Source organism: Rana temporaria, chromosome 1 (genome assembly GCF_905171775.1).
Source record: "Rana temporaria chromosome 1, aRanTem1.1, whole genome shotgun sequence".
NCBI classification, from domain to species: Eukaryota; Metazoa; Chordata; class Amphibia; order Anura; family Ranidae; genus Rana; species Rana temporaria.
In genome coordinates this window covers 628,615,619-628,642,433 of record NC_053489.1, presented here as the reverse complement: position 1 = coordinate 628,642,433, position 26,815 = coordinate 628,615,619, and the positions used below count along the sequence as shown (strand labels likewise).

The 26,815-nt window shown below is 42.5% G+C and overlaps 1 protein-coding gene across 2 annotated transcripts in view; it reads left to right on the top strand.

The window, feature by feature from the left end:
• Nucleotides 1-22,089, top strand: part of SORCS2 (sortilin related VPS10 domain containing receptor 2) — a 1,216,738-nt gene extending 1,194,649 nt beyond the window's left edge. Inside the window, exons 26-28 of one of the 2 annotated variants that reach the window (XM_040335380.1) lie at nucleotides 1,295-1,452; nucleotides 14,770-14,849; nucleotides 21,112-22,089. In XM_040335380.1, coding sequence (XP_040191314.1) covers nucleotides 1,295-1,452; nucleotides 14,770-14,849; nucleotides 21,112-21,135 — 262 coding nt within the window. In that variant the 3' untranslated portion in view covers nucleotides 21,136-22,089. The remainder of the gene's footprint in view (nucleotides 1-1,294; nucleotides 1,453-14,769; nucleotides 14,850-21,111) is intronic. The other variant, XM_040335381.1, reaches the window with a different exon arrangement.
• The last annotated feature ends 4,726 nt before the right edge of the window (nucleotides 22,090-26,815 follow it).

Below are 26,815 nucleotides of genomic sequence, written 5' to 3'. Positions count from 1 at the left end.
AAATGAAACACGCCCCCTACTCGCCGATTTGAATTACGTGCTGTTACGCCACGAGAGATAAACTACGCCGCCGTAACTTACGGCGCGAATTCTTTGTGGATTCAAAGGTTTAAAAAGTAAGTTACAGCAGCGTAGCGTATCTCACATGCAGGATCTGCCCCATTCTGTCTACTTTCAGTAGCTGGACAATAGGACATGTTTGTGAATTGTATCACTAACCTTTGTATGTGAAGCACCTAGTATTTTATAAGGTATCATAAAGCAATGAGGGAGAGATTTATTAAAACATTACAAGGTTAGGAACTGGGCATTTTCTGGACATTTTGTATTTTGCTTTCTGACCAGTATTAATTTTGAAGAGTCATATTTATTGCACAAGATTTTAATCCTGTTATGTAATGATAAAAATAAGCAAAGTGCAGACTGTGTTTCAAAAATGTAATGACTTTGAACGATTATAGAAGGTAGGCACGGTCCAAGCTGTATTTTATTATTGAGGAATTTTATGTATTTTAAAATGCAACATTAAAGAGCGTGTGAACTGTGAAAGTTGTGCCCAAAAAAGACAAGTAGTGGACAAATGACTAGTCACCAGTATTGCCTGTTGTCTCCCTGCAGCGTGTCTTTTTCCCATTACTGACTTGTTTTGTACTGTTTCTCTGTGTAGAGACTGTCATCTTAGTAGAGGCACAGGGCTTTGTTTTTTCAAGGGAATGATCAAACAGCAGGACAAAAATGGAAATCTACAGAATGAATGGAGCAGAAGCAGAGAGATTCTTGCACTGCAATACAGCTTCCACTCCAGCAAAGAGAACAGTGAGCAGCAGAGTAGTGACATCACCAAATCTTGCTTCATATATTGTGAATCTAGTCAGTCATAAGCAGCAGTGCCTTAGATATCATTATCATACTACAGATGGCTGTAGGTACAGGAACTGCTTCGATATTTTTAAGGGAAATTGAACACAAAAGGTAGATTTTTCCGGGTACAGCTTAGGCATTATTTACATTTCTAGATTTTCCCTACCTAACCTTTGCTTTTTGAGTTCAGGCCCATACTAACTTCTGGGCAGAGCTTGTCCCCTATACATTTAAGACCATTATGTTGGTTGGGAAATTTGAGGGTTTTTTTAACAGCTAAGCCAAAAAAAAAAAGGGGTGGGAACAGGAGGTGGAGAGGGTCATTCAGGGACACACTTGACTTTATTCATTTTATGGATAAGCAGCTCCAAGTTTACAAGTGGCACTAATATTCACACTTGATGGATAAACTTTGTCTTTGTGCCCAACGCAGGAAAATGCCCGGCAGGAATGTCTATGCTCAAATGCACAATGAGAAGGAGCAGGAGATGACAAGTCCTGTGAACCACAGCGAGGACACACAGAACATCATCCAAGGAGAGGAGTTCATTGATGATGACTTGGATACACAAACACTAGGAAATGCAAGAGGTAAACGAATGATGCATTTGTTTCTTCCCAACAGGTCTATTGTTTATGGGCAAAAGGTCAACAAAGTGCCACTATAAAGAAGGGACTTTGCACTCCACAGCAGCTAATTATTTGTTAGTCTTCTTCTGCAAGTGGAACAATTATCTTCCATTAATTTCACAAGCCACTGTTAGCTCTTATTTGAATGTGTATGGTCACTGAAGTCCTGGGTTCATTCCTTCCAGGGTCACTCACTATATAGTGCAAGTCCATATGTCATTGTGCTATGGTTTCCTCTAATTTTGCTCATTATGTATTTGCTTCCATTAAGTTTCATAGCAATAGAATGTGTGTTTGGCAAGAGCAATAGATTGTAAGCTCCTCTGTAACAGGGACCAATGTGAAAGGCTCTGTCTTCACTGTAATAAGCTGCAGTATGCTAACAGTATATCAGTATGTGACATAAGTACACTTTGTACAAAATGGTAAGCTTTTAGAAGGTGCCAATTACCAGTCTGTCCATACACCATTGTAAATATCTATTAGGTAAGATACCAGAGGTAACCCAATGGGTAACCTAATATACTTCATTAAAAGGTTACCATTATCAATAACAATGATATTTACATGTTACATAGACTTGGCTTTAATGATAAAAAAAAGCAATGTTTTAGCTGCAAAGTTACTAATGTTTTATGTGCCCTCTTGCTATATATAAAGGGAATGTGTGAGAGTGAACATATAGGAGCTGCATTGGAGTACTAAATGTACAGGCTCCAGGACCGTCATTCCGATTCTATGGCATCACTACATAGTGAGTGTACATGTCCCTGTGTCTGCATTAGCTTAGTCTGTTTCCTGACTTGGGGGGGGGGGGGGGTAGGATGAAGGATACAAGGAAGAATCATTATATGCTTCCCAAATGATTCTAGGATGCCTGTGTATGCAAACTAAAAGAAAGAAGATGAGAACTAAAAAGGGAGAGTTTGCCATATTCACCAGTCTGGCTCAAACTATGGTACAGTAGCTTCAGTGCCTAGAACCCCAAGCTGGCAATGTCCAGTGGTGAAAACAAACATGTTTCCCCTTATCATGATCCTTACTTTAGAATAACCCATTAAAGGGGTTGTAAAGGTTTGTCTTTTATTTTCTAAATTGGTTCCTTTAAGCTAGTGCATTCTTGGTTCATTTACCTTTTTCCTTCAATTTCCCTTCTAAATGTTTTTTTCTTTGTTTGAATTTCTTACTTCCTGTTTCTCCTCAGTAAGCTTTCCACCATCATCCGAGCAGTGGAAAGTCAGTCAGAACAGCTTACTGAACACTTTACTGAGGAGGAACAGGAAGTGAGAAATTCAGACAAAGAAAACAAAGAAAAAAAAACATTTAGAAGGGAAATCAAAGGAAAATGTAATGCACTAGCTTAAAGTAACCTATTTAGAAAAAAAAACGAACCTTTACAACCCCTTTAAGCTGATCCTAACACTTAAAGCGGGGGTTCACCCAAAAAAAAAAATAAACATTAAATCTAGCAGAGCCAGCATAGTAAGGGCATTTACTTTTGGCAGGTAATTTTTTTTTCTCCGTACATACCTTTGTATTCTGTTTTTGTCCAGGGCTTCCGGCCCGACCAGATGTCGGGAAATAGCCGAGCTGCGAGTCGGCATTATACGGCTCCTGCGCAGTCAGCTCTACACAGTGGGCGCAGGCGCCGTATAGTGCCGTCTTGCAGCTCGGCTATTTCCAGAAATCTGGTGACGCGCGTTGTGCGACAGGTCACCTGTTTCACAAGCCGCCAATCATCGAAATGAAGGATAGGAACACCCAGTCCCGCAGTCATCGGAACCCTGAGGCAGGGATATGAACGCCCAGTCCCGGAGTCATCAGAACGCGGAAGCCCTGGACCAAATCAGAAATTAAAAGGTATGTACGGAGAAAAAAAAAAGACCTGCCGAAAGTAAATGCCCTTACTATGCTTAGTCTAATGTTAAAAATTTGTTTTTAGGGTGAACCTCCACTTTAACCCTCTCCTTGAATGAAGCTGAAAACCTTTCCTAATCAACCCCTACTGACAATTACAATATCCCCAGAACAGGGTACATTAACATGAAAAGTAAGTTCGAAGATAAGAATAAAGAAAATAAGTAGTCGTGTGGCATACTTTGCATATTTGAAACCGTTATATAACAAAATTAATGAGGCAGGAACAAAAATAGTTTCTGGAGAGCCACACTCTGAACAAGTTGTAGCCTTTATTAAAAAAAGGACAGCACTACAAGTCACAGCAACATAAAATAAAACCAGACCACTGACGCGTTTCGCCCTGAAACTAGTGCTTAGTCATAGCTGGGTTCCCACCTGGAGCGGCTACTCCCTTTTCCATAACAAAATTAATCTCTGCAATAATAATAAAATGTAATACAAAATAATAATAATATAACCAGAAAAGAAAGCCAGACAGCAAAAACTATAGTGTTCCCTGAAATTGGTGGTCAGTGGAGAAATGTCACTCACATTGATAGTCAGTGAATAAGAGTCCATATCCATTGGGAGTTGGTGTAGTTCCCCCTAAACCTGTTACTCAGTATAGTCCCTGTTACATTAGTGATCAGTGAAATGCTACTTTAAATTGTTGACCAGTGGACGAAGGGTCCTCTTAGATCAGTGGGAGGAATGTCCTCTTACATGTGACTGAAAAGATAATTGGTGTCAGTGGTAAAAGTCAGAAATTGTTTATTCTTCAAGGTACCCCTAGCAACCTCAAGTAGAACCCTAAGGGCCAGATTCACGTAGAACTGCGGCGCCGTAACGTATCGTAGATACGTTACACCGCCGCAAGTTTTCATCGCAAGTGCCTGATTCACCAAGCACTTGCGTGAAAACTTACACCGGCGGCCTCTGGCGTAAGCCCACGTAATTCAAAGGGGGGTGTGCCATTTAAATTAGGCGGGCTCCCGCGCTGGACCTACTGCGCATGCTCTGTTTTGAAACTCCCGCTGTGCTTTGCGTGAAGTGACGTGATTTTTTCGAATGGCGACGTGCGTAGCGTACTTTCGTATTCCCGGACGGCTTACGCAAGAAGAAACAATTTTTAAATTTCGACGCGGGAACGACGGCCATACTTTATACAGCACATACGTGTGCTGTGTAAAGTTAGGGTAGGTCAAACGACGACTAAAATTGCGATGAGAAACTATACTAGCGACGACGTACCGAATGCGAAAATCCATCGTGGATCGCCGTAACTGCTAATTTGCATACCCGACGCTGGAATACGACGCGAACTCCACCCAGCGGCGGCCGCGGTATTGCATCCTAAGATCCGACAGTGTAAAACAATTACACCTGTCGGATCTAAGGGCTATCTATGCGTAACTGATTCTATGAATCAGTCGCATAGATACTCTGAGAGATACGACGGAGTATCTGAGATACTCCGTCGTATCTCCGCTGTGAATCTGGGCCTAAGCTTCTACAGAACCCTGCTTGAGAAAGGCTGCATGGGTCTCGGAGACGTGTGAATGGATTGTAAAACATTTTGGTGACAATTTGTCTGCCAAAGTTTGTTGCCGTTTGCTTTTTTAGAATTTGTATTATGAAGATACTTTATTCCCTGGAATTTCTAAAGACTGATGCAGGAAGATTTTACGAAAGTATCTCTCTTCTAAAAGTGGTGAAGAATGTGCCAAATTCATGTACCCGTCTAGAACTTGTACTTGTATTTGGCTCATGCTGCACCACTTTTAGAATGAACGTGAGACACTTTCGCAAAATCTGAGCCAACTTTCCGTTCGGTATATCAAAAGAGAGTTGGTCTTAGTTAGGTCTTTAAATTTGGCACATTCAGTGCAACACAAATTTAAAGTGGTGCATTGTAGAACTATGTGAATTTGGTGCCTGAGTTGCTGTCAGAACCAAAAGTATCACAAATGCTTCATGAATTTGGCACAATGCATTCAAAAGAGGGAATAACGCCAGAAATGTAACGCTTTTCATGTCTTAATTAATATCCATGGACCATGCCAAATGTTCATGGAGTTCAGCAAATTTGGGTAGTTATTTCCTTGTATGGAAACAGGTAGGTGACTTTGTTCTGCTTTGCTGTTGCTTTGTGCAGCTGCACATGCTCAGACTCCACAACTGCATTGTTCTGTTGTAAAATCTAGAAGCCTTCAACTTTTATTTAAGATACATTTTTCTTTGGTATAATAAAACAACTTTAAATCCTCCAACCTTCTTTTTTCACTGTAGTGCAGTATATTTTGTTATAACAGGAAGAATTAAGCTAGTTACCCATAATCGTTTCATTATGTTACCTCTAATATCTCTTCCAATAAAAGGTAATTACTGATATTTTTCTGTACACATTAGAGAAGGCTGCTCACCCAGGAAAGAGTTCTGCTCTTAAATAGTGATATGTTTTGTGGCTTACATTCAGCATTTTTGCTACATTATTTTATGGAATCAAAACATGAAATTCATAGCTTGGTTTTATTCCTTTTTAAAGGGCCACTAAAGTTAAAAAGCTTTGTAAAAAATCCTGCTGTAGTATGGAGAATTATCCTTTCCAAGCTTACAATAGCTCTGTGTTGTGATCTACCAAATACCTTACAGCCGCTGTATTTTATCCTTCTAATCCCAAAAATACAGTGAATGTACGGTGAAAGGATTGTCACATTTATCAGCCTGAGACGACTTTCTGAATGTTTTTATGCCCAGATGTTTCCCAGCATGCTTTAAATCTATTCAATGCTCTTTGCTCTCCATTGCATGTATATATTTAAATTAGCAATTGGAATAAAATATGTATTATCCAATTATATATAAAAACATTGGAGTTTAAGGGATACTCTTTATTGGCTAACTTAGGTATCAAGTTTTTGAGTTATTAACTCCTTTAGACACATATGCAGTTGCAGGGCAGATTTAATACAGGCAAAACTGTGATCCAGCTTTCACAAACAGCTCACAATTGAGAGGCGGTGGGATGTGCTCCTGATGACAGCCACACTGTGCAGCCAATCATATTGCTGCACAATCTGGACCAACTCTTACCTACAATGGGCGTCAAAGCCCATTTAAAGCACCAGATCCTGTTAATGTAAAAGTGTAAAGATGCAAACGTTCAAGATGTCTTAGATCATGTCTTCAAGCTTTATAAAGCCTGTATGTCAAGTTTATAGCCTAAAGAAGAAATCTAACGCATCCCAAAAGCGTGCATCTTTAATTTTAACTTATTATTATGCAGGATTTACAGTATATAGCACCAACTGTGTGTGCAGTGCTTTACAATATGAGGGCAGACAGTACAGTTACAATACTATTCAATACAGGAGGAATCAGAGGGCCCTGCTCGTTAGAGTTTACAATCTAGGAGGGAGGGTCAAGTGATACAAAAGGTAATAACTGTGGGGGATGAGCTGAAAAAAAGTACAGTTGTTAGGTGGAAGCAGGATAGGCTTCTCTGAAGAGAAAACCTTTCAGGGAATGCTTAAAAGTGGATAGAGTAGGAGATAGTCAGCCATATTGGGGTAGGGAATTCCAAAAGATAGGAGAGGCGCATGGGAGTAGGTGACAAAGGAACTAGAGAGCAGGAGGTTTTGGAAGGAACAAAGAGAAATATTTGGTTGGTATTTTAAGACTAGGTTAGTGATGTATCTTGGGGCCAAGTTGTGGAAGGCTTTGTAAGTTATTGTTAGTATTTTGAATTTAATTTGTTGAGTGGCAGCCAATAGAGGGGTTTGTAAGGTGGATGAGTCTGGCAGCAGCATTTTATGATGGACTGAATATGGGATAGCCTATGTAAGGATAAGCCAATGAGGAGGGTGTTGCAGTAGTCAAGGCGAGAGATAACCAGGGAGTGGGCTAGGAGCTTTGTGTTGTCATTGGTTAGGAAGGGGAGTATTTTGGAGATGTTGTGGAGGTTGGGGCGGCAAGCTTTGGAGAAGTGATTGGATGTAGGGCCGAAAGGAGGCTTCATAATCCAGGACTACACCTATAACCCTGGCATGTGGGGATGGGTTGATGATTGTGCCATTGATCTTTTCAGAGAAGTCAGGGGAAGGGCACTTGGGGAAGGAAATATTATGAGCATGGTTTTGGACAGGTTGAGATTGAGAAAGTGGTGTGACATCAAGGCTGATATGTTGATCAGTAAATTAGTGATGAGTGAGGAGACTGATTTTGTGAGCTGAGGGGTAGAGAGGTAGAGCTGGTAGTCGTCAGTGTATAAATGATATTGAAAGCCATGGTAGACTATCAGCTGACCCAGGGAGGAGGTATAAATTGAGAATAGGAGCGATCCCTCGGGGGACCCCAAGGGAGAAAGGAAGAGGGGAGGAGGAAGTAGAATTGTAAGTGACACTGAAGGTATAGTGGGATAGATAGGATGAGAGCCAATGAAGAGTGCAGTCATGGAGACCAAAGTAGTAAAGTGTTGTTTTTTTTTGGAGGAGGAGGTGGTCAACTGTACCAAAGGCAGCCAAAAGGTCCAAAAGTAGGAGTACAGAATAGTGTCCATTGTTTTTTGCTGTTAGTAAATCATTTGTGACATTTAGGAGAACAGTTGCTGTGGAGTTTTGAGGGCAAAATTCAGACTGAAGGGGATCAAGAAGGTTATTCTTAATGAAGTGGCCACTGGTTGTAGATCAGTCATTCAAGGAGTTTGAAGTAAAGGGGAGCAAAGAGATGGGGCTTAGGTTGTTAAGATTGGTGAGGTCCAAGGAAGGTTTTTTAAGTTTGGTGGGGACTAGTGCATGTTTTAAAGAGTTAGGGAAGATGCCAGAAGAGAGGGAGAGATTGAAGATGTGGGTTAGAGAGTGTAAGATATGATCAGAGGGTGTTTACAGTATTTTAGAGGGAACAGGGTCCAGGGGACAGGTTGTTAGGTGGGCGTTTGGAAATAAGTTTAGCAACTTCATCTATAGTAGCATGGTTGAATAAGGGAAGTATTGATTGTACCTGTGAACATAGGGTGTTAAGTGGGGGGATATCTGTAGAGTGGAGATGTCATCACAAATTGAATCAATCTTATTTTTTAAGTGATTGGCAATCTCCTGGGCAGTGAGTGAGTTATAGGGTGGAGGCAGTGGAGGACAAAGTATAGAGTTAAAGGTAGAGAAGAGTTGACAGGGACTGGATGAGAAGGTGTTACTGAGAGTGAGAGTGATAAAATACAGTAGGTCTGCTTGGCAGTGTAGGCAAGAATTGTATTTTTGGAAGGCAGATTTATATTGGTTGAAGTCTTTGTGAGTCTTTCGCCACAGATGTTCAAGAACAAGGCTATGTTTTTTGAGACTTCTGGTGTCATCTGTTTGCGAGGGTTGTAGGAGTCGGGGCCTGATTCTGTGTGTAGTGAGGGGGGCGAGCTCACCCAGGACCAAAGATAGGGATCTACTGTATTGTAGACAGAAGGGGCTAGATTGGGGCAGGACAGGGGTGAGATTTTGTCATAGTGGTCAGTAGCAGAATAGAGAAGAGAAGGGTTGAAGTGGTGAAGTTTTCTAGGGGTAATTGTTAGGTAGTTGGAGGGAGAGGTGGTGGAAGACAGGGAGAGAGCGAAACTAATAAGTTAGCGATCAGAGAGAGGAACAGGATTAGAAGCATTTACCCATTGCTTTGGGTCAAATGAGCAGGTTAGACTGATGCCGCGTACACATGGTTGTTTTTCGGCATTAAAAAAAATGTCGTTTTTAAAAACGTCATTTAAAATCATCGTGTGTGGGCTTCACATTGTTTTTTGGCTTCTGAAAAACTACAAAAAAAAAATTCGAACATGCTGCATTTTTTAACGTCGTTTTTTAAAATGTCGTTTTTCGTGTTGTAAAAAAAGCGCGAATCGTCTTTTCCTAACAAGGAATCAGCTAAAAGCAGCCCAAAGGCGAATAGAACTTCCCCTTCAGAGTGCCGTCGTACGTGTTGTACGTCACCGCGCTTTGTTCATCATTTTTCAAAAACGATGGTGTGTGGGCAACATCTTTTTTAATGATGAAGTTGGAAAAACTGAACAGAGATGAGTTTGTTGCAGACATAGCGAGCATTCTAGAGGGCAGGGGAGAAGAAGAGGCTGGTTTTGGGAAGATGAGGAATGGAAAATAAATTGGATTTTCGGCCACTGCCAGAAAGTAAATGGTGATGGGTGTATTTGGTATGGTTGAATAAAAGAGGCCCAGGGTTTGGGGCCATATATCCAGAGGTTGGGAGAAGCAGAAGTGAAATAAACATCACAATAATGTGAATACAGTTACAGATGGACGTGAAGCAGCAGTAATATAGATGCAAGTTTACCATGAAGACATTGAGAGCAGTCAGTCTGTATTCAGTTTAAGTGTGTTTATTAAGGGTATCACTTAAACTCCTAACTTTATCGATTCAAGAGATACAATACTTTACTCTTTAGGTTTTAATGAGAGTTGGTCACATGCGGGTCACCTTGCTAGAGGGTGAAATCAATCTTGAGACAAGTGGTTCTGGTCCAGACCCATCATGAGTCTAACTCTCACTGAAATCTGCATGAAGCTACAGATATTCGTAATGCTTTCTCTTAAAATACTGTATGTTGAATTAACAAACAGCATGTTGGGAAGTTTCTGTGGCCAAAATAAATGTGTGACTAATCTTAAAGTACACCTGTCATAAAGTGCTTATTATCAGCATGTCATATTGATGTGTTGATGTCCATGCTCACTAAGTCACCGTTCTGGCACGAGCTTAGAAATCAGGAATTTGGACTTTTCTTTCTCATTTGCTGTGTAACTGTTCTCAGAAGTATTCAAGCTAGATACAGCCAGGCAAATAGCATTTTTAAAAGGTGGCCAGCAATGAGCACTTAAACATTTTGTTCCTGACTGGTGTACTTTAAGCTGATACATTGTTAGTTTCTTCTAGTTGTTCAGCTACATCTAAACTTACTCTATTTAAAGTGTATATCTGGGCAACATTAAAAACATATTCAGTACATCTCTGCAATACACAGATATTTCCTATGTTTATTTCTCTTTAAAAGGCTAGTAGTACAGAAAAATACTGGTTGATCTGCCAGAAATCTGGTGAGCTCCTATCTTTCTGTAGTGAGCCAATAATGCTGTCTCTACTGTAATGAAATTCCAGTCATTGTTGTCCACCCTTCTTAGTTCTCCTCCACTGGGCTACATAACTTCTTCCTATCCTTAACATAAGGGTCAGCCTCGTACACACGACCGAGTTTCTCGGCCAAACCAGCAAGAAACTTGCTGGGATTTTTTTTTTGCCGAGGAAACCGGTCGTGTGTAAATTTTTCCACGAGGAAACTGTCGAGGATCCCGTCGAGCCAAAAAGAGAGCATGTCTTCTTTTTCCTCGACGGGAATAGAGAAACTTGCCTTGTTGAGTTCCTCGACAGCCTAACAAGGAACTCGACGAGGAAAACTATGTGTTTCGCCCGTCGAGTTCCTCGGTCATGTGTACGAGGCTTCAGGTGTTCTGTAGTCCATCAAGAGACAACTAAATGGCAGGGCTGACCAAACTGCTTGGGATTTCAGAAAAGCAGAGTCAACATTGGCCAGGATACCGACCAAGATCGTTATTTTTGCTGTCCATTTTGTCACTGGCCACTCGCTACAATGACGCTGACAGCCTAGGCTGCATAGCTTCTTTGGTTGCTAGGAAGAAGCTGGGCTGTACATTATCATTAATTGTTATAGTGCAGGTGCCTGCCATAACAACTAATGTCCCTTTGTGACCTGAGGGCTGAACATACACAGAGCTAAACATACACTCCAGATGGAATGTCTGGTATGAGGACAGATTGTCCAATATCAGGATAGAGTGTCCAGTATGAGGTATAGTATTAGGACAAAGTCTCTGGTATGGGAACAGAGTATCCAGTGTGGGGATGGAGTATCCGCTAAGAGTGCCCAGTATTAGGACAAAGTGTCTGGTAGGGAAACAGAGTGTCCAGTATGAGGATGGAGTGTCCACTATGAGTGTCCAGTATTATGACAGAGTGTCCGGTATGAGGAAAGAGTGTCTGGTATGAGGATGGAGTATCCACTAAGAGTGTCCAGTATTAGGATAGAGTGTCCGGTATTAGGACAGTGTCTGGTATGGGAATAGAGTGTCCAGTATGAGGGTGGAGTGTCTGCTATGAGTGTCCGGTATTATGACAGAATATCCGGTATGAGGATTGAGTGTCCGGTATTATGAAAGTGTCCAGTATGAGGATGGAGTGTTCACTATGAGTGTTCGGATTATGACAGAATGACAGAATGTCCGGTATGAGGAAAGAGTGTCTGGTATGAGGATGGAGTGTCTGGTATTATGACAGAGTGACCAATATGAGGATGGAGTATCCACTAAAAATGTCCAATATTAGGACATATAGCTAGATTCAGAAAGAGTTAGGCCGGCGTATCAGTAGATACGCCGACCTAACTCGGAATCTGCGCCATCCTAAGTTTAAGTGTATTCTCAAACTGAGATACACTTAAACCTAGCTAAGATACGACAGCCTGCGCCGTCGTATCTTAGGGTGCAATATTTAGGCTGGCCGCTAGGTGGCGCTTCCATTGAGTTTGTCGTAGAATATGTAAATCACTAGATGCGCCTATTCACGAACGTACGTGCGCCCGTCGCAGTAAAAATATGCCGTTTACGTAAGGCATTTTCAGGCGTAAAGTTATTCCATCAAATAGCTGGACTAGTCAATGTTAAGTATGGCCGTCGTTCCCGCGTCGAAATTTGAAAATTTTACGCCGTTTGCGTAAGTCGTCCGTGAATAGGGCTGGACATAATTTACGTTCCACGTCGAAACCAATACGTCCTTGCGGCGTACTTTGGCGCAATGCACACTGGGATATGTACACGGACGGCGCATGCGCCGTTCGTAAAAAACGTCAATCATGTCGGGTCACGAGTAATTAACATAAAACACGCCCCCCATCCTCATTTGAATTAGGCGCACTTACGCCGGCCACATTTACGCTACGCCGCCGTAAGTTAGGAGGCAAGTACTTTGTGAATACAGTACTTGCCTATCTAACTTATGGCGGCGTAGTGTAAATACGCTACGCCGCCACAAAGATGCGCGCCCCTACCTGAATCCAGCTAATAGTGTCCAGTATTAGGACAAAGTATCTGGTATGGAAACAGAGTATCCAGTATGAGGATGGAGTGTCCACTATGATTGTCCAGTATTATGACAGTGTCCGATATGAGGAAAGAGTGTCTGTTATGAGGATGGAGTATCCACTAAGAGTGTCCAGTATTAGGATAGAGTGTCCGGTATTAGGACAGTGTGTCTGGTATGGGAACAGAGTGTCCAGTATGAGGACAGAGTGTCTGCTATGAGTGTCCGGTATTATGACAGAATGTCCGGTATGAGGAAAGAGTGTCTGTTATGAGGATGGAGTATCCACTAAGAGTGTCCAGTATTAGGACATAGTGTCCGGTATTAGGACAAAGTGTCTGGTATGGAAACAGAGTGTCCAGTATGAGGATGGAGTGTCCACTATGAGTGTCCGGTATTATGACAGAGTGTCTGATATGAGAAAAGAGTGTTTGTTATGAGGAACAGAGTGTCTACTATGAGTGTCCGGTATTATGACAGAATGTCCGGTATGAGGAAAGAGTGTCTGGTATGAGGATGGAGTGTACGGTATTATAACAGAGTGTCCAGTATGAGGATGGAGTATCCACTAAGGCCGCGTACACACGGTCGTTCCAAACCAATGAGAATGGTCCGACGGGCCATTTTCATCGGTTCACCGCTGAAGTGGCCTGATGGTCTGATGTGCGTACACACCATCGTTCCAAAAACTGACGTGCTGAATAAAACGAAGTTCAATGCTTCCAAGCATGCGTCGAATTGATTCTGAGCATGCGTGGGTTTTGAACCGATGCTTTCTGTACTAACCATCGGTTTGGACCGATCGGGCAGCGGGCCATCGGTTCGATTTTAAAGCATGTTTTAAAATTTTGGACCGAAGGACAACAGACCGATGGGCTATACACACGGTCGGTTTGGACCGATGAAACTGAACCTCGGTCCATTCTCATCGGTTTTGTCCGACCGTGTGTACGCGGCCTAAGAGTGTCCAGTATTAGGATAGAGTGTCCGGTATTAGGACAAAGCATCTGGTATGGGAACAGAGTGTCCAGTATGAGGATGGAGTGTCCACTAAGAGTGTCCAGTATTAGGATAGAGTGCCTGGTATTAGGACAAAGCATCTGGTTTGGGAACAGAGTGTCCAGTATGAGGATGGAGTGTTCACTATGAGTGTCCGGTATTATGACAGAATGTCTGGTATGAGGAAAGAGTGTCTGGTATGAGGATGAAGTGTCCGGTATTATGACAGAGTGTCCAGTATGAGGATGGAGTATCCACTAAGAGTGTCCAGTATTAGGATAGAGTGTCCGGTATTAGGACAAAGGATCTGGTATAAGGTTAGAGTGTCCAGTATGAGGAAGGAGTGTCCTCTAATGCCGCGTATACACGATCGGAAATTCCGACAAGAAAACCGTGGATTTTTTTCCAATTGAATTTTGGCTCAAACTTGTGTTTCATACACACGGTCACACAAAATTCCGACTGTCAAGAACATGGTGACGTACAACACTACGACGAGCCGAGAAAAATTAGGTTCAATGATTCCAAGCATGCGTCGACTTGATTCCAAGCATGCGTGTTTTTTTTGCTTGTCGGAATTGCACCCAGACGATCGGAATTTCCAACAAGAACTTTTCCCGTCGGAAAATTTGAGAACCAGCTGTCAAATTCCGACAGAAAGAGTCTGATGGGGCCTACACAAGGTTGGAATTTCCAACCAAAAGCTTGCATCAAACTTTTCTTGTCGGAAATTCCGACCGTGTGTACGCAGCATAAGAGTGTCTGGTATAGACACTCTGGCATCAATGCCGCCCACACTATGCCTCTATGAGTTCCTGGGGCAGATACCTCATGAGTGACATTGCCCTGATTTTCAGCTCACTGCAGGAATTTAGGAGCTCACTGGATTTGTGGCAAGTATTTTTCTATAGTTGCAGCTTTTTAGAGAGACAAAACACAAGGCAAAGTACATATATTGTGGAGATGCACTGCACAATTTAAAAAAAAAAATTCCCGGACAATTTATCATTGTCTATAGCCAGCAGCTAGTATGTGTTTATGTATATTTAGTGATGGCCCACTATATCTTCTCAGTTGATGTCAGCTTTACTGGCCCTTTAATTTATCTCATGCTATGCGCTCTTCCATCCTGCAGCTCTCATTCACCCTCTATTTCATTTTCCCATACACTTTATTTTGCTTGTTTGTTTGTTTTTCTACGGCCCAACCTTGGGATTCCTCCACATCATTGCCTTGCAGTGACACTATCTGGGAGAGGTGGATTGTTCAACAGCTACAAGGTCCCTTTATTGTCGATGCCTGCCAGTGTCCATTCGCAGGTCAGTGGCATGTTAGGTGGATGTTTGACCCTGCTCCTTTATCCCTCCAGATTATCTGCACTATTACTGCACTACAGAAAAATCATGCACCCCGCCACTGTTAGGCCATCCAACGCGGAAGCACTGGGACATCTGTGATCCATCATGGATGGGAGCACTCAAAGCTTTTTTTATGTTTTTTTTTTTAATATTGCACCTTTTTATTTTATATATTTTTGTTGTTAAACTGCCCTTATGAAATGGGGAAATCAGGAGCACTAAATAATATTGTTGTTTGCTTGGGCTCAGCTGCATCGGAGGTATTGCATCTGTTGTTAGTATGATATTAACTCATTGCTGAGACTCTGTCTCACGGCACACTGATGTCAACGCAGTTGGGATTATTTTACTGGCAGTTACAAATATCTTGTGTAGCTGACTCCTTAGCCAGAAGTATATATGGTAAATATTACTGAGTGGTAAAAAGACTAAACTATTATAAAGCGATGCCTAAATCATTGATGAATAAATGCTTGGCAAAGGATACTATGGGATTGATTTACTTTAAAGCGGAGTTCCGGCCACAATTTCACTTTTTATATATAAATACCCCTGTAATACACAAGCTTAATGTATTCTAGTAAAGTTAGTCTGTAAACTAAGGTCCGTTTTGTTAGGTTGTTACAGCATTTAGACACTTTATAAAATAGAAATTGACTGGGGCCATCTTAAGTGTGGGCATCATGAAGCCAGACTGTATGACTTCCTGGATTTCAGCCTTGCAGATCTCGCACATGCTTAGTAATAGGTTTCAGATCAGGTTTCAGCACCTGTACTGTCCAAGTCACATGATTCTTCGAGACTGGGGAGTGCACAGACTCCTGGAAAGTTACACCCACTACATTCCCAGGAGTCTGTGCGGTGTAGGTTAGGAAGCTTAAGCACCTAGGTGCAGGAAGTGGGAAGATTAACTATTCTGCCTAGCAACAACACTTTGAAGGCATCTAAAAAAAATAAAAAAAAATCTTAAAAGACTAATGAGTTTTTTTAAAACTACTGATGTAATGTTATATTTATGGGTGGAACTCCACTTTAAATAGACTGCGCACTTTGCAAAGTGCAGAGTCCAGAGCTTAGTAAATGAGGTGAAGCTTCACTTTGCAAAGAATATCCATACATGTGCAAGGATGGACGATGAAAGTCAGCAGAGCTTCTGCTCATTTACTGAGCTCTGAAGCAACTGCTCTTGCAGAGTGCAACTTGCAAAGTGCACAGTCTATTTGCCTTTAGTAAAATAACCCCAATGTGTTGTGAAAGCTTATTTTGTGGAAGTCAGTCTACTAAAACTAATACTTCACCTTTTGGTATGTGCTAGCAACTTGAGTCTTTCACTACCTTAATGCAGAGTTCCACCCAAAAATGGAACTTCCGCTTTAAGTGATGGTGACCCCCTGACATGCCACATTTGGCATGCCATTTTTTTGGGGGGGGGGGAGCAGATACCCAGTTTTTATGGACACCCAGCTCCCACTTCCTCCCCGGCTTTGCGGTGCCAGAAGGAAGTTCACCTCTCCCCCCCTGCAATCTTCTGGGGCACGTCAAGGTCCCAGGTGATTGCTTGGCCATTCACAGCGCGCACCGCAGCTCGCACCCAGCTGTGAAGCTAGTTAGAATGTCGGCGCCTCGGAGAGGAGCGGGGCTTTGTACGCCCGCATCACTGGACCGGTAGACATGTGAGTGTCTGATTATTAAAAGTCAGCAGCTACACTTTTTGTAGCTGCTGACTTTTACATGGGTGGAACTCCGCTTTAAAGTGCCACTAAGCTATACATATCAGCTAATTAACGACCTTGTAATCAATTTTTCATGAAAAATTTTTCTTTATTTGTTTCTCTGCCTCCTTGTAATGTTCTTCTTGAGTTCCTGAACCTCTAGTTTTCCACCTTGCTTCTGTTTGTTTGGAATGATTAGTGCAGTGGTCTCAAAGTACCGGCCCGTGGGCCATTTGCGGCCCGCGGACCAGTTATAAATGGCCCGCAGGCAGGGTGGAAGTGAGGGGAGAGGGGTCTCTCCCATGGCGGCCGGACAACTCCCGCACCCCCCACCGGCCACCCATCCCCCTCTCCCCCCTTCACTAGCCACTAGCCGTTCTACTATTAGAGTAGAACGGCTGGTACTGGTACTATTATAGGCAGTACCAGTGGGGAAGCTAGACATTATTTCACCCATGGCAAAGAATCAGTTCGGTGCCCCCTTAATGGGACAAGATTAGGCAGAAGTGAGAAACTCCCAGGCCATAGCTGTTGAGTCAGCTGTCTGTCCCCTCCCCCATGCTCCTCTATCGTCGTCCCCCCTGCTCCTCTGGTCCTCCCCCTGCTTCTTTGTTCCCCCTAGGTGAGCGCTGCGGGGAGGGAGAGACAGAGGAGCGAAGGGGGGCGGCAGTCCGCTGTCACTGAAGCCGGCCCACTGAGCCATCGGCCCACCGGGAAATTCCCTGTAGTCCCAATGGCCAGTCCATCCCTGAACGTAGCCACCCTCTAACAGGAAGCCAGATCACAGCAACCAAAAAAAGGGATTAGGTGGAGGCCGGGGGAGACGGAAGGAATTTATTTAAGAATAAACACTTTAAAAGTTTTTTTTTTTTTTGTAACCAATGTTCAGGGTCAGGGTTCAGGCATTTGTGAGGTCAGGCACTGATGTTGGACGAGAAGGCCTGGCTCACAGTCTGCGCTCTAATTCAAGGAGGTCAGGAGTCAGTGCAGGCCAGTCAAGTTTCTTCACGCGAAACTCACTCATCCATGTCTTCATGGACCTTGCGTTGTGCCCCCAAACTTCCCCAAACTTTTCCCACACAGTTGGGAGCAAGAAATTGTCCAAAATATCTTGGTATGCTGAGGCCTTAAGAGTTCCCTTCACTGGAATTTAGGGGCCAAGCTCAACCCCTGAAAAAAAAACCCACACAATAATCCCCCTCCACCAAATGATTTGGACCAGTGCACAAAGCAAGATCCATAAAGGTGTGCAGTCAGAGAACACTTCACCTATAACATGTGGGTTGATGCATTGAGAACAGGTATTAACAAGCTGTGGTCAAGGGGTATTGCCTCTATCCAGAATTTAACATTCAAGATCACATTGAAAACGCCTATCAAAGCTCATCAAAGCAAACGTCAGAGTAGAAACAAAACAGACATTGACACATGACAACAAATCTACCTAACACTACAAAAAATGCACCTATTCCCACATACAAAGATCGAAATGGGCCCTAAAGGTAAGCTATTAGACATGTGCGTTCCCATTCGTAACAAATGGATTTTCGTACGAATTTCTTAGTATTCGTACATTCGGATCAATTCGAACCTCCAAATAGCTGAAAGTACTAAAATACGAAAATTACGAATGAGCAAAATAACAAACAAGCGAAAATACGAACGTACGATTGGAAAAACGTACTAAAATACGAAACACAGAAACAGCAAAAGAACGAAAATGACATCTATAACGAACGATTTACATTCCGTATTTTAAATCCTTTGTCTGTTCGTAATTTCGTATATTCGTTTTTTCATTCGTATGTTTGTATTTTCATTTGTGTGTTTTGTAAATCTGTTTCTTTGTCTGTTTGTAAATTTGTGTATTCGAATTGTTCTTTCGAATGGGCACTGGGCAGTGTAGTTAGTGAGTGATGTATCTTACTCAATATCTTAGCCAATCAGCTTATCTCTTTTGTGGTGAGTCACATTGGACAGTGTTTGGAAAACGCTCATTTTGAAGTTTGTTGGCAGAAAGTCCGACCGTGTGTACGGGGCTTAAGAGAAAGTCTATCTTAATATGGATTAGCCGCGTGTTGTAAATGAAACTAAAATACGAGATTGCGAATGAACGCGCCGCATTGTATTTACAAAATTACGAATCCATTAAACGTAAATTATTATCTAACAAAATTACGAATTTCGAATCCACGAAAATAAATTAGACAGATTTATGAATCATTTAGCATCAACGAAAATAAAACTTTTAGGAAAATATGAACGGGTCCGAATAGGAAAACTTGCGTCTTACGAAATACGAACGGGTCCGAATAGGAAAACTTGCGTCTTACGAAATACGAACGGGTCCGAATAGGAAAACTTGCGTCTTACGAAATTATGAATCTTTATGAATCTACGGAACGAGACGAAACAAAACAAAAAAAACGTTGTTGTGCACATGTCTATAAGCTATATATATTCTTGGGTTCATTTATTTTGTTTTTATTTTAAGCTTATACATTTTCTTTCACTTTTAATATCAATATTTACATAACACAAAGATGCAAAATCAGAGATTCTCTCAGCAGATATACATCGAGCAGTGTTCATAATTATAAATAAGGAATGACTGATCTGGAAAACATTGGAATGTTAGGTAATCAGATAGAAGACAGATGCTTGAAATTGCAACATACACTAATTTTTCAAAAGAGTGTATGGCGGTCCAGTAAGCTAGATGAAACACAAGTGCGCCAATGCAGTCATCCACATGTTATTTAGTTTTTCATTGACCAGCTTACCATGCCCCTGACTTTTTACTTCCTCGAGTCGGCATTTTCCACGCTTTTGTAATGGTCTGTTTCGTGGGCAAAAATCTGAGGGTCATGCTTTTACATTTTTACACCGATCTTCAGGCCGCTGTATACATCCAAGGGATGACTTCTGTAGGAGGGGCGGTGATCTCCCTCTGACATCAGCGGGGGAGATCACGTGGCCGCTCAGCCTCTGCTGCAGTAGCTCTGGAAACCTGGCCGAGAGTCACGTGACCTACCTGAAGACAGTGCTAAAAGGAGGAGAGCAGAGAGGACAGCAGTGTATCACGGAGGGACGCAATCAGAACACAGTGATCAGCTCTCAGTAGCCCTGATTTTCGTGGTCAGTACAGAGAGCAGATACGGAAAGTGGAGGGTTCAGGGAGTTTTTTTTTACAGTTTAGAGGGGGCAGGTTACACAGCACAAGCACTGTGCTGTATAATCTGCTTTAAGGGACCAGGAATATTTTTTTTTTTTTAGGGTTAACAAACATCTTAAGCTCAAAAAAGAATATGAGCTTCTTTGGGGCAGATTACAGGCATATTTCTGCTTTTTACATTGGTGACCTGTACAAAATTGCTGCAAAAACGCAGTAAAAACGCAACAAAGTCGCAGTAAAAACACGGGAAAACCTTGCGACTTTGAGATTGAGGCCCCTTTCACACTGCTCACGATTTTGCCACAATTTCAGGGAATGCCTGTGTAAACTTGCCAAAAGAAGCCGAACTGCGAGCCGGCGCTTCTTTTGGCAACTTGTGACGCGCCTTATGCGCCGGGGGGAAGATTTTGTCATCACGTCAATCACTTAGCCTGTGCATAGGAACGCCCACTCCCGCGGGAGCCACTACCCGGGAGCCGGCGGGGAAAATAGCGATACAACGGTATGTACGGCAAAAAAAAAAAAACATCAGCGTACTGATTTTATTTTTTGCGCTATAAACATAAAAAGACAGAAAATTATGAAAAGAAACCACAATATTTTTTACTTTTTGTTATAATAATATCCCATTTTTTTTTTCAAAAAATAAAAATTTCCCTCGGTTTAGGCCGATACGTATTCTTTTACATATTTTTGTTTAAAAAAATCGCAATAAGCGTATATTGATTGGTTTGCGCAAAAGTTATAGCGCCTACAAAATAGGGGATAGATGTATGATTTTTTTTTTTACTAGTAATGGCGGCGATCTGCGATTTTTTTGTCCCTGCTGTCACCGCCGATCGCGGGTACCTGGCGGACATCGTGGCTGCCAGGCACACGCATCGGCTTCCCAGCGATGCGCCAGCCACGTTGTTTCGTCCATAGCGCGGATCCCAAGTGGTTAAGTGGCCCTCGTTCTTCAAAAGGTTGAGAACCCCTGCTCTAGGATTCTACAAATTTCTATATTCACTACAACTAAATTGAAGAGCAAAGTTGTAACGGTAAACACTAAAACTAACATCTGAAAATACTTTTTCACTAAACATACACTGTACTGGAAGGGAACAGAAAACAGATATATTATCCAGAATATTAAAATCCATATAAACAGTCAGACAACTGCCAAAAACTGAAATATTAGTATTTGGCGGAAAGGAACTATTCTCTTCCTTCTAAATGCATCTCTTCAAATAAGAGTTTACCTTTTTTACCACTCCAAAAAAATGACTGTCACAAAATAGAGCGAGAATGATGTGGTTGATAGACGTAATAATTTCTCTCTCTTCTTTATTCACAGGTAATCACTCAGGAGTGGTTTTAAGTATCAACTCTAGAGAAATGCACAATTATCTTGTTAGCTGATGTTTACAGAAGGAGACAAACATTGTACAGACTCTTCTCTAAATTGTAATATTGTTCCCTGGTGAACGGCCAGCTTGGGAATACTTGGACTGTAACAGCAATCGGAGAAGTTTGTTTCTAACCTGTCCTGAAGATACGTATTGTCCGCTACTACAGGAGAACGATCAAACCGCTGATGTGTATTAAAGACTCGTTTTCATACAAGCAGCAGTTGTTACATCTCATATTCAAGCAGTAGCCAATTTGTAACCCAAGACACAACTTTTGTGTTCTATTCATATTATGTGTACACTTTATTACATTTTCATTTTATCTAGAGATATTTTTTTCCAAAATTCCAGTTTACTTTAGAATAATGGAATTTCCATCGTTTGACTGGAAGGCGTTTGGAAGGAATTTTGTCCTGGAAAAGAGAGGAAGATCCGGAACTTTTACTTAGTGCATATGGCCCTTTTGTGAGCTTAGCCATTGTACAGGAATCATAGTCATTAATCAACAGATTGGCTGACCACCTTTTTACACCCCAGACTGATTCCAGTCACTAAGTTGCTGGGCTTGCTAAAAGTATTTTACTGAAAATGGAACTTTACCCATAAACAACATGTTCTTTAGCAAGGAGCATACATTCCACATTAACTATTAACAACTATGCTACCAAAATGAATGTGTGCTGTAAATTGCCTCCAGCATGGCTCCTGTTCCTTCTGGCCGGAGGCCACCATTTTGCTGAAGCCCAAAGCCCCTGAACAGCAGTAAATCATAAAGTGAAACGAAACCCATCGATTTAATGGTTTAAAAAAACAGATATATTCCTGGAATGCTGGAATTGCTAACTTTATATTTGCTTGTTCTGTCAACCAAACTGTCAAACCATGAAATGGCTGGTGTCATAATTGATCAACACCATGGCAGTTTGCAGATCAAACAGAAGCAGCTTCCTTGGCTGTAAAGAATAGGAGGGTTTAATTCCGCTTTAAGGCTGTCAGCAGATTGGGCTCTTCAAACTCAGCAGTGCCTAAAAATAGAGAGCAACTGAGCATGTGCAGAGCAGGGTGAGACAGTGTATTACTGGATTTTAAACAGTATAGACACTTTTTATAAATGTTTACATAGCTATACCTGTAGAAGGGGCCGACCTGAAGTCATCTAGCAGGACTTAATTTTCTGACTAAAGTTCCACTGAAACAGCAGCAGGTCATGAAAGGGCTCTGATTGATCAAGGGTGGAGCTTAATGTTTCCAGACTTTACTTTTACATTAAAGCGGAGGTTCACCCTAAAACAATTATATACCATTACATCCAGCATACTTCCGACATCTACAGTATGCTGTTTTTTTTGGGGGTTTTTTGCCGTACATACTGTTTTATCGTTATTTTCCCCCCGGCTTCCGTGTTCTGGCTCCCGCGGGAGTGGGCGTTCCTATTAAGAGGTTAGATGATTGACGTCTGGTGAAAAATTTCCCTTGGCGCATAAGGCGCGTCACCAGTTTTCCGTAAATAGCCGACCTGCAAGTCGGCTCTATACGGCTCCTGAGCCTGCCGTGTACAGCTGACTGCGCAGGCGCCATATAGAGCTGGATGTAATGGTATATAGATGTTTTTTAAGGTGAACCTCCGCTTTAAGTAATGATATCGGTTTATATGTTTTGCTTTTAACTTTTTCAGTTAACTGTTTGTCTTAATTATTGGCATCAAAGCAAGGAAATCAATCCAGTGTTTTTGTTTTTAAAACAAGAATGCTTCATATACAAGCTACTTAACCGTTACAGAAAAACAATGCAGGACATACAGAGTGCTACAAATAAATCCAAAACTGGTTTAGAGGCACTCACCGGTCTTGCAGAGGAGAAAGATAAAAAACAGCAATGTTTTTATTATCAATGTTTCGATGAAGCTCAGTGCTACACATATGCATTTATGTACATGCTATCTAGTCTGTATGCAAATGGATACACTAAAAGTAGTTGAGCTTCTGTTATAGCTGGTCCACAATTTCCTTATTTAACAGGATTGCAATTCACCATCACCATGGGACAACACTAAAGTTGCACTACAAAAGAGATGGACTGCCAAGGTTAAAAACCCATTTTCCTCCTAAACCTTTTAATAAGGAAATTGTAGGCCAGATATAACAGAAGCCACAAGGCACTGTTAATGTGTCTATATTGTATCCAATATTTGCATGCATATGTATGCATTTTTTCTCTGTATACTTTTTACTGTTTTCCTGGAACTGTAGTTTGTATAAGCAGCACTCTTGCTTATTAAAAGCACATTAATATACTACTGGGTTGGTTTGCTTGCTTTAATGCAAATAATTAAGACAACAGTTAATCGACACAAAAAAGATATAAACAAAACAATATATTAAAATAAAATTCTGGCCAAACATTGAAAACACCAATTGTCCAGTGATTTTGATTAGTTTTGGATAGTGAGGTATGGGGTTTAACTTTGCCTCACTCTGGCTGGTATTTGTGGGCTGTGATAATTATGAACTGCCTCCTTCGCACTAATGCATTGTGGTAATTAGAATGGCACCCCTATGCACAAGTACAGTAAGTGCCAACATACCTGCACTGTAGCACACATAGATTGTGGTGTATGCCAATAAAAAATGGTACTGGTCAGTTTTTCATTTTTTTGTCCATTGCTATCCGTTAACAGCAAATTTGAAATTAATAGGCCACCTTACTGCAATGCACATTAACTCTCATGCAGTTTGGATCTCCAAGTGTGACTAATAATTAGAGCGACACAACGCTTCTAATATTCTTAGCGTGCTATCATCCCAAAATGACATCAAAAGAAGGAAATGTAGAAAAGGGGACTTTAAATATAGCACTCAAAATTATATATACACCTCTTGAAGAGGAAAATAAATGTAAAATGACTAAGTTTTATTAAAACATAGAATAATATACATCAAATTGATTTAGTTGCTATACGCACTTACAATTTCATAGGTTTGAACAGCATGAGAATGGCCACCTCACTTATTGATACTAAGATATATTATAATCACAGGTCAATGTTTTTTGCAAATTTCCTTTGCTTCTTCAGGACCACTGTGATAGATGATTGTAGTCAGGGCTGGTGCAAGGATTTTTGACACCCTAGGCGAAACCTAATTTTGCCGCCCCCTTGGCCCCACACCCTTTGACCTGCCCATGTATACCCCACCTTTCTAATGAAGCGCCCATCAAATGCAGCCTCACCAGAGCCCATCAATGAATGTTTCCATTAATTCTGGAGCCAGGACACAGACACAGCTCTCCGCCAGGCGCTGCGCCTCTGACACTATCTGTGAATGGAGCGGCGGCTGCCTGATGATGCTGAGACTTAGTTGCTTTCTGCAAAGGGAAGAGAGTAGGAACACCAGTGGCCGGGTGCCCTAGGCTGCCTAGTTTGCCTAGTGGTAGCATCGGCCCTGTTCTCAACTGTGCCCATTATATACAGCCTCACCCAGCGCCCATCAATGTCGATTCACCAGTGCCCATCAAATACAGCCTCAATTCAGCCTCATATGTACCCATCAAATGCTATCTCACCTGTGCCCATTATATACAGCCTCACCCAGCGCCCATCAATGTCGCTTCACCAGTGCCCATCAAATACAGCCTCACCAGTGCCCATCAAATACAGCCTCACGTGTGCCCATCAAATACAGCGTCACGTGTACCCATCAATGCTGCTTCACCAGTGCCCATCAATGCAGCCTCATATGTGCCCATTAAATGCCATCTCTTAACTGTGCCCATTAAATACAGCCTCACCCTGTGCCCATCAAATACAGCCTCACCAGTGCCCATCAAATACAGCCTCACCAGTGCCCATTAATGCTTCTTCACCAATGCAGCCTCATATGTGTTCATTAAATACAGCCTCACCCAGCGCCCATTAATGCTGCTTCACCAGTGCCAATCCATGCAGCCTCACCTGTGCCCACCAAATGCCATCTCACCTGTGCACATCAAATATAGCCTCACCTGTGCCCATCAATGCTGCTTCACCAATGCCAATCAATGTAGCCTCACCTGTGCCCATCAAATGCTATCTTACCTGTGCCCATTAAATACAGCCTCACCCAGCGCCCATCAATGCAGTCTCACATGTGCCCATCAAATGCCATCTCACATGTGCCCATCAATGCTGCTTCACCACTGCTAATTAATGCACCCTGGGGAAGGGGGGGGGGACAGTCAGTATACATACACTGATACACACATTCATTTTAAAATTCCATGTAATTGTCTAATACAATATCATTAGCTCAGAGAGAAAGCAAGTTTTTACTCACCACACCAGCTCAGAAAACTTCTGACAACGTGAACTGCTGCATCTATCGGTGCACCTGTCCCCAAGCCCAGAGAGCCAGCCACGCTATATCCCACGATGCATGCACTACTCAGTGCTAGTGACATGGCCTGGAGGGGACGGAGAGCTGCTGGACATGGAGGACACTACAGCAGAGGGAGAGCGGCCTTGGTACTGGACACAGGTCAGAGTGTCAGACGGAGGAGGGGGAGGGGGGCATGCTGAGCTGCTGCCTGAACAACACATCTCAGAACGGATTGCTGGACAGTGGACACACATCAGAGCGCGCCTTTGGGGGGGGGAGTGGTGTTGCTGGACACATGACATCTGGACATCAGGGCAGAGAGGGAGGGGATACACATCAGAGCGGAGGGCTGAGTGGTTGCTGGACTGTACACAGACAACACATGCAGGGCTTCCATCTCAGCTGCTGTCCCAGCTCTCTCCCCTCATCTACGGCGCTGCAGGCTGGGAATATCGTTGTGAAGGTGATGTCTTCACAGGCGCACCCCCCCAGCCTGGCGCCAAAGGGAAGTTTTTTTCAAAATTTCGGTCCAGGAGATATTTTAATGATCCGGATTTTGCCGCTCCCCCTACCCTGGCGCTCTAGGCAGCCGCCTGACTTGCCTATGCCTAGCGCCGGCCCTGATTGTAGTTATACAATACATTCTGGTCTTCACACTTATAAATAACATAGATTCAAATTACGATTTTCCAAAATAAACCCTAAAAAAGGGCATTAAAGTGACTTCCGAAAGGTATTGATTTCAAATTTAAGGACACTTCCCTTTTGACCATGGATCTTAGGCCCCGTACACACCAGAGCATATCCGCTGGAAACGGTCCGCCGGACCATTTCCAGCGGATAAATCCTCTTGCCGATTTGGATCTGATGGCTGTACACACCATCAGATCGAAATCCGCGCGGAATACATCCGCGGTGACGTGTCGCTGCTGTCACCGCGACGATGACGCGGCGATGTGCGCGACGCTGGAAGGTAACTACTTCCACGCATGCGTCGAATCATTACGACGCATGCGAGGGATGGGAGCGGACGGATTGATCCGGTGAGTCTGTACAGACGACCGGATCAATCCGCTGGACACGATTCAAGCGGATAGATTTCTTGCTAAGAAAATTTCATGCTAAGAAATTTATATCCGCTTGAAATCGATCGGCTGGACGAATCTCCGCGGAAAAATATCCGCTAGGCCGTACAGACGACCGGATTTGTCCGCTGGAACTGATCCGCGGATCAATCCCAGCGGATAGATCCGGTCGTCTGTACGAGGCCTTAAACACTGGATCACTGAGTATCAAA